At 38.7% G+C, this 12,517-nt stretch overlaps 1 protein-coding gene across 2 annotated transcripts in view; it reads right to left on the bottom strand.

Annotated features, from left to right (window-relative positions):
- Window positions 1-2,099: 2,099 nt before the first annotated feature.
- myom1b (myomesin 1b) overlaps window positions 2,100-12,517 on the bottom strand; it is a 47,812-nt gene continuing 37,394 nt past the window's right edge. Inside the window, exons 37-40 of one of the 2 annotated variants that reach the window (XM_017712414.1) lie at window positions 12,444-12,499; window positions 9,954-10,169; window positions 2,957-3,224; window positions 2,100-2,324 (exon numbers count right to left, since the gene is read on the bottom strand). In XM_017712414.1, the coding sequence (XP_017567903.1) occupies window positions 2,167-2,324; window positions 2,957-3,224; window positions 9,954-10,169; window positions 12,444-12,499 (698 nt within the window). In that variant the 3' untranslated portion in view covers window positions 2,100-2,166. Of the gene's footprint in view, window positions 2,325-2,956; window positions 3,225-8,855; window positions 10,170-12,443; window positions 12,500-12,517 lie in introns of those variants that run through there. The other variant, XM_017712415.1, reaches the window with a different exon arrangement.

The following is a 12,517-nucleotide window of genomic DNA, read 5'->3' as shown; positions in this document are numbered from 1 at the left end:
TAGGTTAAAAGTCAAAATCAGGTAGAATGACAACAAACAGAGCATTTAGTTAATTTTATGTATAACAATAGCATTAATGAAATTATCTACAAACATTCTGACTCCAGAAAACTTGTTAATGTAGGCTTACCAGCTAGAAAAACCTTATTGCTTTAGCTATAACTTAGCTTTTCTAATTTTACTTGTCTGGGCAGAGAACTCCAAAGTTATACCCTACTGATAAAATAAAATAAAATGAAATGTAATGAAATAAACATTTTAATTTGAATAACCAGGCTAACTGACACAGATATTTTGATGTTTGGGAAGGAAGCGGTTAAATATGCTTATGATTAACATTTTTATTTTTATTGACGTTATTTTTGTGACAGTTTGCATGACAGACTTTATATGCCGTGTTTACATTGATGAATAGCCATCTGATATTGACATCTTTGTAAGCATCTGAGCTTGTTTCTTGTATTAGTTTAAGTTATAGAACTACAATTACAGTATTTCCTTATGTTAAATTACAGATGCACTGATTGTGAATTTCCATGGCTGATTCTGATTTTTATACTGCGGATCTGGCCGATGGTCCGCTTTTGTTACCCTTTATTTAGCCTGGAGCTCACACTGTGTTCGCTAAATGAGCACATGAATGTCACTATCACTTTCTTTTAGACAAAATTATGATAAAAATATATAGTAATATGTTCTTGATTTAATGCATATATTACTATGATTCATTTTCAGAAATGTGATCAACCTCAACATTTTTCATAAGTCCCAGGAATGCAGTTGCCCTGAGTCTTCTTTAGTAAAATTATCGATGTTAAGTTTGGACCAATCATTTGATCAGGACAGAAAAATGAGAAGAAGGGTACACCTTCCCTTATGTTATACTGTATGTACAGGGATACTAAAGTGTTATGATAGTGAAAGACAATGTTGGATGTGGGTAATCAGGAGATTTGGGAGAGCTCCTGGTGGGCTGGAAGAATTTAAGGCCTACTGTGAGCTAATATATAAACTCATGCATAGAAACAAGAATATGTAGACAAACGATAAAGGCTATTTAAAAGTGTATAATTTAGGGTCTTATGTAGTATGTAATAGTTTTGAGGTTAAACCAGAGGCCCCAAGCGGTTGCTGATTGTAACTCACCTCCTACAGTGGATGGAGATTAGATGAAGCAGAAGTTAGCTTCTTATTCTCATTGAGTTGTAGCAGTTACATTCGGACGCCTGGGTACTAGTGAGTAATTGCTGCACCATTTAAACTGGAATGGAAATTCTAATAGGAAGCCAACATCAAATTCAGCAATGTGAATCTTGATGCACAACAGGCAGTGCTTTATAGAGTACATCACCCTGCAGCAGTTTCCTAACGTGAATCTTATCAAGATAGACAGCATCAGCAAGAAAAAGTTGGCACCAAGATGACAAGAACAAAAAGTTACTTCAGGAAGAGGACAAATCTGAGCAGGTGGGCAGTGAGAAATGCTGACCTTAGCTAGCATATTATTAATAAAATACGTAAGAAATGAAGAGGATAAAAATGCCCAGATTTGCATCATGTAAGTGCCGGACTGAAAACACGTCACTCTGGCCCTGGTGAAAGGTATTTTACCACCAACACGACTGTTCTCCATCAATCACTTTATTTATTGCATAATTCATGAGTGACAGGTTTCAACTGAGTCATGCATTTAGAATCCCTACAAACTGACAAGCAGAGACTGTGTTCCACAACAGAGTAGAGCACTTTGCAGAGATTTTGGGCAGTACTTTTAACACACCACACTCAGCCACACATGACAAAACACTGTCTCTATTTAAACACTCTAGTTTTTAGAATCTTACCAGGACAGGAGTCACTGAGACAGCAATGTGTTTTCCTGTTCATCTTTGACTGTCTGACTCTCTCTCTCTCTCTCTCTCTCTCTCTCTCTCTCTCTCTCTCTCTCTCTCTCACACACACACACACACACACACACACACACACACACACACACTCTCTCTCTCTCTCTCTCTCTCTCTCTCTCTCTCTCTCTCTCTCTCTCTCTCTCTCTCTCTCTCTCTCTCACTCTCGCACACACACTCTCTCTCTCTCTCTCTCTCTCTCTCTCTCTCTCTCTCTCGCACACTCTCTCTCTCTCTCTCGCTCTCTCTTTCTCTCTCTCTCTCACTCCTCCACTTTAGGCAACTCTTCTGCTGATGCCTCTGCTTCTGTATTAGACAGAGCTGGAACTATGGGTATGGTATCCTGACCAGGTGTAACAGGAGATGTTGGGGCATCAACTGACTCCATCTCTCCAGCAGGTAGTTTCAGAATAATAGAGTCTGGGGGAGACAGCACTGGTAAGAAATCTGCACTGTGTCATCTTAACCCTCTTGTTGCTGCCATAATAAAACATATTTCTTTATATGTGAACACTTTCTGATGAGTGGTCCAGTAGAAATTTTAGAAACCAATTCTTAAGTTGTTTTACAGTTGCTTTAGCAGTGTTAACATTTTATTTTATTTTCTTTTCCTATAAAGATACGCTTTCAAACACACACACAGGGTTTCCTAAAGACAACTACGATGTAATAGGTATGAGATACTGAATAAAGTCATAGGCAAAAGATTGAACACTCTTGGTCAAAATGCAGGTTTTGTTGAAATATAAAGTTAAATAAGTTGAAAATAAGTTACACGTCCTCTACATACAACACACTTAAATATGGATTTATTTCTTCAAATTTTCGTAAAGACAATATAAAACATGTCACAACTGGCCCAAGGCCACATTTTGTTTTATTTTTTTGTTTTTATTTATTTTTTTCAGTAATTAGGCATTAAATGTGTAGAGGGTGTTCTCTGTAGAGGACGTGTGACTTATTTACACTTAGAAAATCAGACTTTGTCCTGACTGGGGGTGTCTAAACCTTTATACATGACTGGATCTAATTCATAATGAGTGAAGTCTCACCTTTCCTCCGTGTCACTTTCTTCTTCTCTTTCTTCTTGGTTTTCTCCTCTGGTGTGGGGATGGGTGAAGTGGGAGAGAGAGGTGCTGTGGGGGCTGGAGTTGGTGGAGCAGGTGTAGTGGAGGTTGGATGTTTTGATTTGACAGGTGTTGGGGGTTTAGACAAAAGTGCAGTGGGAACAGATGTTGTGGGCCCAATCACCACATTGCCTTCTGCATCAGCCAGATATGAGACCACACCCAAATCACCCATGTTGTCTGTCACGTTTAACTGGCAAAGATACGTAAAGACAACGTTAGAGAAACGTGCTGATATGAGGGGAAGAATGAAGAATAGTTTAATACTTTATAGCTGTTAATCACACATTAACTGTCAGTGTGAAGATTGGCATGCAGTTCTTAAAACTATTTTAAAGTGGGCTCTTCTAAGTATTTAGAGTATGTAGTTATTTATTATTTGGCTATTAATAATTTACTATGGAATTTGAGGTAGAGAATGGTAATTTTTTCCATCGCACACATACAAACACTGATTATCTAATGTGATTATATTAGGCACAGTACTGTGCAAAAGTCTATATCTCAACAGCAGGTTTCGCCAGTAAAAAACACAATATGTGTGAGTACAAATAAACACAAATACCAGTAAAAACTATTTTAAAAATATAGTTGAGAAGCTGTGCGGTAGCTGGAACAAAATGTGTTTCCAGATTTTCTGATACCCTCACCATCACATTGATTTGCTACAACCCATCATCAGCACACCTCATTTAACTTAATCACTAAAACATTAAAATCATTACTTACTATATTAATACCGTTTATATTTATTCTAATATTAGTGTTTTTGAGCAAATAAACACGTAAGGTCCCAGAATATAGCCATTTAACCTTTAACAATGAATCTTTCACAGTACTACATATTTGTATATACATAAGAATGTTGATTGTATTGATTATACAATGACAGTGTGTATTGTGCTGGTGCTTTATATCATACAAGCTCTATTGGAAGCCATATAACAAGCTATAAAGATATACACAATGTAGCTGTCCTAAAAACCTTTTTAACTGTTTAACTGTTTAAATATTTCATAGCAAAAATGTTAAAAACGCTCTTCCTGCTACTACATAGTTACGGCTTTGGAGATACAAGGTTTTTTTTTTAAAGCTGTGACATACCGTTAACACACTCTGAGTTTAAATCTCAAACACTTACCTGAGAGTATGACAGATGGAGTAGACACATTTTCAAGGTGAAAAGCCAGTTCATTTTTGTGTTTAAGAGACAAACCTGTTCTGTGTTTCTAGTGTAATGGGGCAGAATGTATGATAGTATGATATTAATCCTCCAATTCAGGAAAAAATAGTTGCACATGCAATGCTTTGGACTAGTAGTTCTAATTAATAATAATTTAAGTTAATTCTATGGCAACTCTAATATCAACTACTTGAGCAGTGTGCAGATTGATTAAGAAGTACTGATATTAATGAGCCTTTCGCCCAATGACAGCTGGGATAGGCTCCAGCACCCCCGCGACCCAGAAGGAGAAGTGGCTTAGAATGTGTGTGTGTGTGTGATGTTAATAAATATGAAATGTAATTTAGACAGACAATCTGCAGTCTACATCTGTAACAAGCATGCCTGTTGGCTCACAGATGCTGATAAGACTAATATATTGATACTGACTGACTGATGTTTTCAATACTATTTTGGTCAGTGCCATAAAAGTATTGAATTTTGATTCCCAGCGCTAAAGATCTTCTTGTGCAGGTGAAATCAGCACATGGCATAAAATGCTCATCATTGGCCTAAAGACTTCTTATATCTTATGTCACTGAATGAGGTGTTTCTTCACTACACTCTAATTACCCTCTCTGGTTACAGATCTTCCTCCATTGATCCACTGACTCTACTTGTTCCTCTCTTAGAATGTAACATCTGTTGAACGTAATGTGTCTGATAAGAAAAAATCTAAAAATAGTTTTTTGCGCTACAGTGTGATGTCCGACTCATTTTACATACTTTATGGTACTACTACGTGCCATAGTGCAGATGTTGTCTGCGGATTTTGTGTTGCATGAAAGTAAAACATAGCTAAACAATTTCCTTCCAAAACACTGTATATCAAATTTTTGAAAACAATTTTGGATATCAGTTTATAATTTAACATATTTCCTGTATTTACAATACGCACTACCAGCAACTTAGGAAAAAAAAGAAAATGGCCTATTATGTGGGTTTTGGAATGAAACCCTTCAACTACACACTGTCCAAAAGCCTTCAACTACGCACTGTCCAAAAGCCTTCAACTATGCATTGTCCAAAAGCCTTTAACTATGCACTGTCCAAAAGCCTTTAACTATGCACTGTCCAAAAGCCTTCAACTATGCATTGTCCAAAAGCCTTTAACTATGCACTGTCCAAAAGCCTTTAACTATGCACTGTCCAAAAGCCTTCAACTATGCATTGTCCAAAAGCCTTTAACTATGCACTGTCCAAAAGCCTTTAACTATGCACTGCCCAAAAGCCTTTAACTATGCACTGTCCAAAAGCCTTTAACTATGCACTGTCCAAAAGCCTTTAACTATGCACTGCCCAAAAGCCTTTAACTATGCACTGTCCAAAAGCCTTCAACTATGCACTGCCCAAAAGCCTTTAACTATGCACTGCCCAAAAGCCTTTAACTATGCACCGTCCAAAAGCCTTTAACTATGCACCGCCCAAAAGCCTTTAACTATGCACTGCCCAAAAGCCTTTAACTATGCACTGTCCAAAAGCCTTTAACTATGCACTGTCCAAAAGCCTTTAACTATGCACTGCCCAAAAGCCTTCAACTATGCACTGCCCAAAAGCCTTTAACTATGCACTGCCCAAAAGCCTTCAACTATGCACTGTCCAAAAGCCTTTAACTATGCACTGCCCAAAAGCCTTTAACTATGCACTGCCCAAAAGCCTTCAACTATGCACTGTCCAAAAGCCTTTAACTATGCACTGTCCAAAAGCCTTTAACTATGCACTGCCCAAAAGCCTTTAACTATGCACCGTCCAAAAGCCTTTAACTATGCACTGTCCAAAAGCCTTCAACTATGCACTGTCCAAAGGCCTTTAACTATGCACTGCCCAAAAGCCTTTAATTATGCACTGTCCAAAAGCCTTCAACTATGCACTGTCCAAAAGCCTTTAACTATGCACTGCCCAAAAGCCTTTAATTATGCACTGTCCAAAAGCCTTTAACTATGCACCGTCCAAAAGCCTTTAACTATGCACTGCCCAAAAGCCTTTAACTATGCACCGTCCAAAAGCCTTTAACTATGCACTGTCCAAAAGCCTTCAACTATGCACTGTCCAAAAGCCTTTAACTATGCACTGCCCAAAAGCCTTTAATTATGCACTGTCCAAAAGCCTTTAACTATGCACTGCCCAAAAGCTTTTAACTATGCACTGTCCAAAAGGCAGCTCCTTCATTAGTGTGTCAGCATTGTGGGTTTATTGTAGAGTTTGGATGTGACCCCGATGACTGCCATTTTGGCCTACGGAGCATTTATTCTTGATTCCACAAGTCATTATTCACTAGCTATGCTAAGATATGCAAACCAAATATGGATAATAATAATAATAATAATAATGCAACAGCCATATGCATTTTGACAGATTTTTAAACATAAATATCTCTTACAGTTAGTGTTTTATTCAAAATGCTGGCCCCAAAAAGTATTTGGATACACTAACATTTGTATTAAGTGTCTGTCACGATTGGCTCCTCCCTGTCCTGTCCAAGTGCTCATGTTGTGTTTACTTACCAGTCCTGTCCATGTGCTTCTTGTTTTGGTTTTTAGTCTGGCCCCTTGTTTTGTGACTCCACCCGTTTGTTCCCAGCTATTTTCCACCTGCGTCCGGTTATCCCTCATTATCCCTGTTTGTATTTAAGCCCTGTGTTTTCCTGAGTTTCTTGTTGATCTTTGTTTGATGTTTGTTGGATGTACTGTTTGATCGTGTTTGTATGCACTGTATGTATTATTTGAAGAGTTTTTGTTAAGTGTTTGGACTTCTGTGTTCCTTGTCATGTCTGTCCCTCCTGCTCTTCGTGTTGGCTACCTGAACCTGGACTGTCTTGACTCTGATTTTGGATTTGCCCATAATAAGTCTCGCTTGTCTCCGCACATGCGTCCCCCTCAACATCACTCCATGTTACAGTGTCATTGTGTTGAGAAACAAACTGTCAAATCAAGTGACTTTCATTTTAAACAAACCATTCCAAGACCTTTCTAAAGGCAGCTGGTGTGTTTTAGAACATTATCCTCACTTTCCTAGTTTTTCACCTATCTTAGTGATAGATGGATATATTTGACCATTTTTGTAATATTGTACACCTCTGGCCGTCCCTTAGCTGAGCAGATGTAGAAACAATTGTACATCTTTAACATCCAAGTCAGACTACTGTAATTTTATTTTCCTAACTGGCCTCCCTGTCAAAACACCTCTATAGCAGGGGTGGTAGAGAGTCGGTGTCCAGCACAGCTTGGAGGTTCCTGCACACCTACTAAACCTGCCAATTAACAGATATGTGGAATCAGGTGTGTTTGACCAGGTAACTCACCAAACTATGCCAGACACTAGCTCTCCAGGAGCGGAATTGTGCACCCCTGCTCTATAGGTTAGGATATGTACAGAATGCAGCTGCTAGGATCCTCACCTAGTCCAAGAACACTGACCAAATCACCCCCATCCATCAGAGTCTTCACTGGTTACCTATTACATAGTGTGACCAATGCAAGGTACTTCTTATTACTTCTTATTATTATTTCTCAATGCTATCATTTATGGTGAAGTTGTCTTTTAATGTAATGTCTTTTCATGTCTGATAATAATGTGTTGTGTAGTTAATTGCATACCTTCTGTTTAGTGTTTTAATGTTAATGTTCTATGATTGTAAAGCACCTCTAAGCATGAGAAAGGTGTGCTGTAAGTGATGTTTACCCTTCAAGTTCCATTTCTGTCTTTCATGCACTTTCTTCAAGACTTCTGCAGGTTTGCATACAAAAAGTCTTTGTACACTTTTTTAATGGGAGTTCATGATCTCATTAAAGTACGCAAGCTCACTGACATGGATGTAAGAAAAACCTATGACATTTCTACCTCTGTACTTTTAGTGTAGTCTGGCTCAGGCTTTCTACTGTCTGTGCTCAGTTTGATGTGTAAAAGTGTTTTTCTCTGAAACAAATTTATGTTTGTTTAACATTTTAGAAAATAAACTTGAGAAAATAGTTTACCAGTGGGTTAGGTGTCTAAATACTTTTGGGGCCACCTTATTAGGTGGAAAAGAGGTGGAAAGCCCTTTTATAACAATGTTGAGCTATATGACATTCACATGAAATAACATGGCTCAAAACTAATCAAAGGCCTATGACCAGCATGCTAGTTTTACATCCCTTTGATCATTTCAACATTGTTTTAAATTAGTTTTAAGACTATGGATGGCACTGTTTCCATACAATGTTTCTATTCTTTTAAAAGATTTTTTCTGTCCTTACTCAGGTCACACCACCTCATGCATGTCATTCACTTCCACTCATCAATTCAATAAAGTATACTGAATACTAATAATATGGAACATTACAGTCTCAAATTGCTGAACTGTAAATTTCTAATTCTGTTTGTTTTCTTGAATGTGGGTCTGTTAGGCTGAGAAATTGTGTGTGTGTGTATGTATGTGTGTGTATGAATGAATACAGTGTTGAAAGCTGGGCACTCCTGTGCACAGGTGTCCAGGGAGGGTCATCTGCGTCAGGTGCAGGACTGTGAGTGAGGAGGGATGAGAGTGCGGTGGATGGAGGGAAGGTGTGGAAGAGAGCAAAGAGAGCAAGAATGATACGCACTGAAATCACACAAAGAGGGAAGTGAGGGAATATGTGCTCCGTTTATTGGAAACAAGACAGACACAGTGATGTCATCATAATGACATAAATGTTAATGCAGTGATAAGTGATGTCATAACTTCTGTGCAGTGCCAGGAAAAGTGGCATGGAACCTTATGCAATGTAAAGGAGGTGCGAGACGTGAGGTCATAACTACTGAAACGTTAGAGGATGTGATTTCATAATTACTGAGCAGTGGTTTAATGAGGTGACGCAACATAAAGCTTAATCAACAGACATTCCTAACTATAAATGGAACAGTAAAGTGATTCCAAATTTTTCGGAGCTTCAGGATTTCCCTTCAGACCAAGGCTTTAAAGATTTCATACACAAATCAGTGCTGCAGATCTTTCCCAATAAAGCTACAACACAAACACAACACAACAAAATGCTAAAACTAAAGTGCTGCCCTAGTCCTGAGGGAGACCACACAACATAACACAGGCATTACTGGCTAATATTGAGAGAGAAACTGAGAAATGCCACTAGGGAAGGTGCAAAGGACACTGATCAAGTCCACATTTTTGTTCGGATTCATGGTAATTAGTTGTAAAGCACTGATTACCTGGCTCAGATCTGTTCAAAAGTGGAGTAGAACTAAAACGGGGGCTTGCAAAATGTTACCAGGACTGGAAACCTCTTCCCTTGTGTATCACTTTCATTAAGCTTTACCACATTAATATGACTAAGTATACAATGCACTGACAGTTTCCCAATTTGTGATACTGGGGCACTACTGTGGTGGTTTGATATATGATTGGACCAAAACATTTTATCTTCCAGACTTTAACCTCTTTTTAGCACCATTCTGTAACTTTTCTTCCCAGGGTGGTAAAACCCCTAAACATCAGACAATCTTATTTGAATCCAGGGTTATTTGTTTTATAAACTTGGTAGAATATTCTTGTCAAGACTAGATACCCAATTGTACCACACTCAGCAAACTCATTTGAAAGGCATTTTTAAATTGGCTGTTATTTTTCGTCTTTGTACATATTTACTTTTTTATCCTTATTACGATTGTGTTCATCATTTTCTACTTTTTCTTGGTGGGCTCCTCATCAGGGATGAAGACACTTACGGTGAAGTCGCCGCTCTCCGTGCCATACTTGTTCTTGACCAAAATGCAATATTTGCCCGAGTCGCTTGTGTTGACGGTGGTGATGGTGAAGCTGGCGAACTTGCCAGATGCAAACTTGAGGATGTAATGATCGTCCGACACCAACTCTCTCTCATTCTTCAGCCAGGTCACCTCTGGCACAGGGTCACCCCAGATATTGCATGTCAGGTTCAGTGACTGGAGACGAGCAGGTGGAAACAGAGACAAGTGAGTCATTCCATGAGATGCCACACGGACATGCTAATACGAATTTTTTCTGACATTAAATAACAAAATCAGATTTTTCTGTCCTTCATAGTTTTTAATATACAACCCCAATTCCAATTAAGTTGGAATTGTTGTGTAAAACATAAATAAAAACAGAATACAATGACTTACAAATCCTTTTCAACCTATATTCAATTGAATACACTACAAAGATATTTAATGTTCAAACAGATAAACTTTCTTGTTTTTTGCAAATATTCACTCATTTTGAATTTGATGCCTGCAACACATTCCAAAGAAGTTGGGGCAGGGGCGTGTTTACCACTGTGTTACATCACCTTTCCTTTTAACAACACTCAATAAGCGTTTGGGAACTGAGGACACTAATTGTTGAAGCTTTGTAGGTGGAATTCTTTCCCATTCTTGCTTGATGTACAACTTCAGTTGCTCAACTGTCCGGGGTCTCCATTCTCGTATTTTGCGCTTCATAATGTGTCACACATTTTCAATGGGAGACAGGTCTGGACTGCAGGCAGGCCAGTCTAGTACATTTACATTTACATTTACAGCATTTAGCAGACGCTCTTATCCAGAGCGACTTAAAAGAAGTGCTTTGTCAATCTAGAGAAAGTATCTTTGCTAGTTACCAATAGCTTAGAGAAGGACAGTCCTGAGCTCAGATACTGCTAGAAACAAAATATCACTGCAGACACCAAGAGTACCCACACTCTTACTACGAAGCCACGCTGTTGTAACAGCGGAATGCAGAATGTGGCTTGGCATTGTCTTGCTGAAATAAGCAGGACGTCCCTGAAAAAGACGTTGCTTGGATGGCAGCATATGTTGCTCCAAAACCTGTATGTACCTTTCAGCATTAATGGGGCCTTCACAGATATGGAAGTTACCCATGCCATGGGCACTAACACACCCTCATACCATCAGAGATGCTGGCTTTTGAACTTTGCGCTGATAACAATCCGGACAGTCCTTTTCCTCTTTGGCCCGGAGGACACAATGTCCATGATTTCCAAAAACAATTTGAAATGTGGACTCGTCAGACCACAAGACACTTTTCCACTTTGCGTCAGTCCATCTCAGATGAGCTCGGGCCCAGAGAAGCCGGCGGCGTTTCTGGGTGTTGTTGATATATGGCTTTCGCTTTGCATGGCAGAGTTTTAACTTGCACTTGTAGATGGAGCGACGAACTGTGTTCACTGACAATGTTTTTCTGAAGTGTTCCTGAGCCCATGTGGTAATATCCATTACAGAATGATGTCAGTTTTTAACGCAGTGCTGCCTGAGGGATCGAAGGTCACGGGCATTTAATGTTGGTTTTCTGCCTTGCCGCTTACTTGCAGAGATTTCTCCAGATTCTCTGAATCTTTTGATGATATTATGGACTGTAGATGATGAAACCCCTAAATTCCTTTCAATTACACATTGAGAAACGTTGTTCTTAAACTGTTGGACTATTTTCTCACGCAGTTGTTCACAAAGTGGTGAACCTCGCCCCGTCCTTGCTTGTGAACGACTGAGCCTTTCAGGGATGCTCCCTTTATACCCAATCATGACACACACCTGTTTTTAATTAACCTGTTCACCTGTGGAATGTTCCAAACAGGTGTTTTTTGAGCATTCCTCAACTTTCCCAGTCTTCTGTTGCTCCTGTCCAAACTTCTTTGGAACGTGTTGCAGGCATCAAATTCAAAATGAGTGAATATTTGCAAAAACCAATAAAGTTTATCTGTTTGAACATTAAATATCTTGTCTTTGTAGTGTATTCAATTGAATATAGGTTGAAAAGGATTTGCAGATCATCGTATTCTGTTTTTATTTATGTTTTACACAACGTCCCAACTTCATTGGAATTGGGTTTGTATATTGCTCAAAATATCATCCAAAAACAGATTCTTTCACTTGATTTTTACATTTTGTTCAAAATAAAGATAATTATAGCCTCATCACATTGAACTTTTGATGGAGGGGAATGTGATTGGGTGAAATATTTCAGGCTGAGCTGGCTTCCTGTTATCAAGCATCTAACATCAGTATTTTTTCATTCAATGAATCATAACTTGATTCACCAAAATACTGACAAAGACAAGGTAAATATAGATGTGATAGGTCAGAGGGTTCATTTGCCTAGTGTAGACTTCTATGATATCAGAAAAAGCAAATAATGTCATAATAATTAATAAGCAGTATATTGTTCAGCCCTAATGTAGATGCAGTAGGAGCTGATACCTTGCCCTCCTGGATGGTCACAACATCAGGCAGACCTCCAGCCACACGAGCACGATCTGAAGAGGCAGAGGAAC

The sequence above is a fragment of the Pygocentrus nattereri genome, chromosome 2, assembly GCF_015220715.1.
Source record: "Pygocentrus nattereri isolate fPygNat1 chromosome 2, fPygNat1.pri, whole genome shotgun sequence".
Lineage (NCBI taxonomy): Eukaryota > Metazoa > Chordata > Actinopteri > Characiformes > Serrasalmidae > Pygocentrus > Pygocentrus nattereri.
Note: the sequence above shows the minus strand (reverse complement) of the source record. Positions and strands in the feature narration are given on the sequence as shown.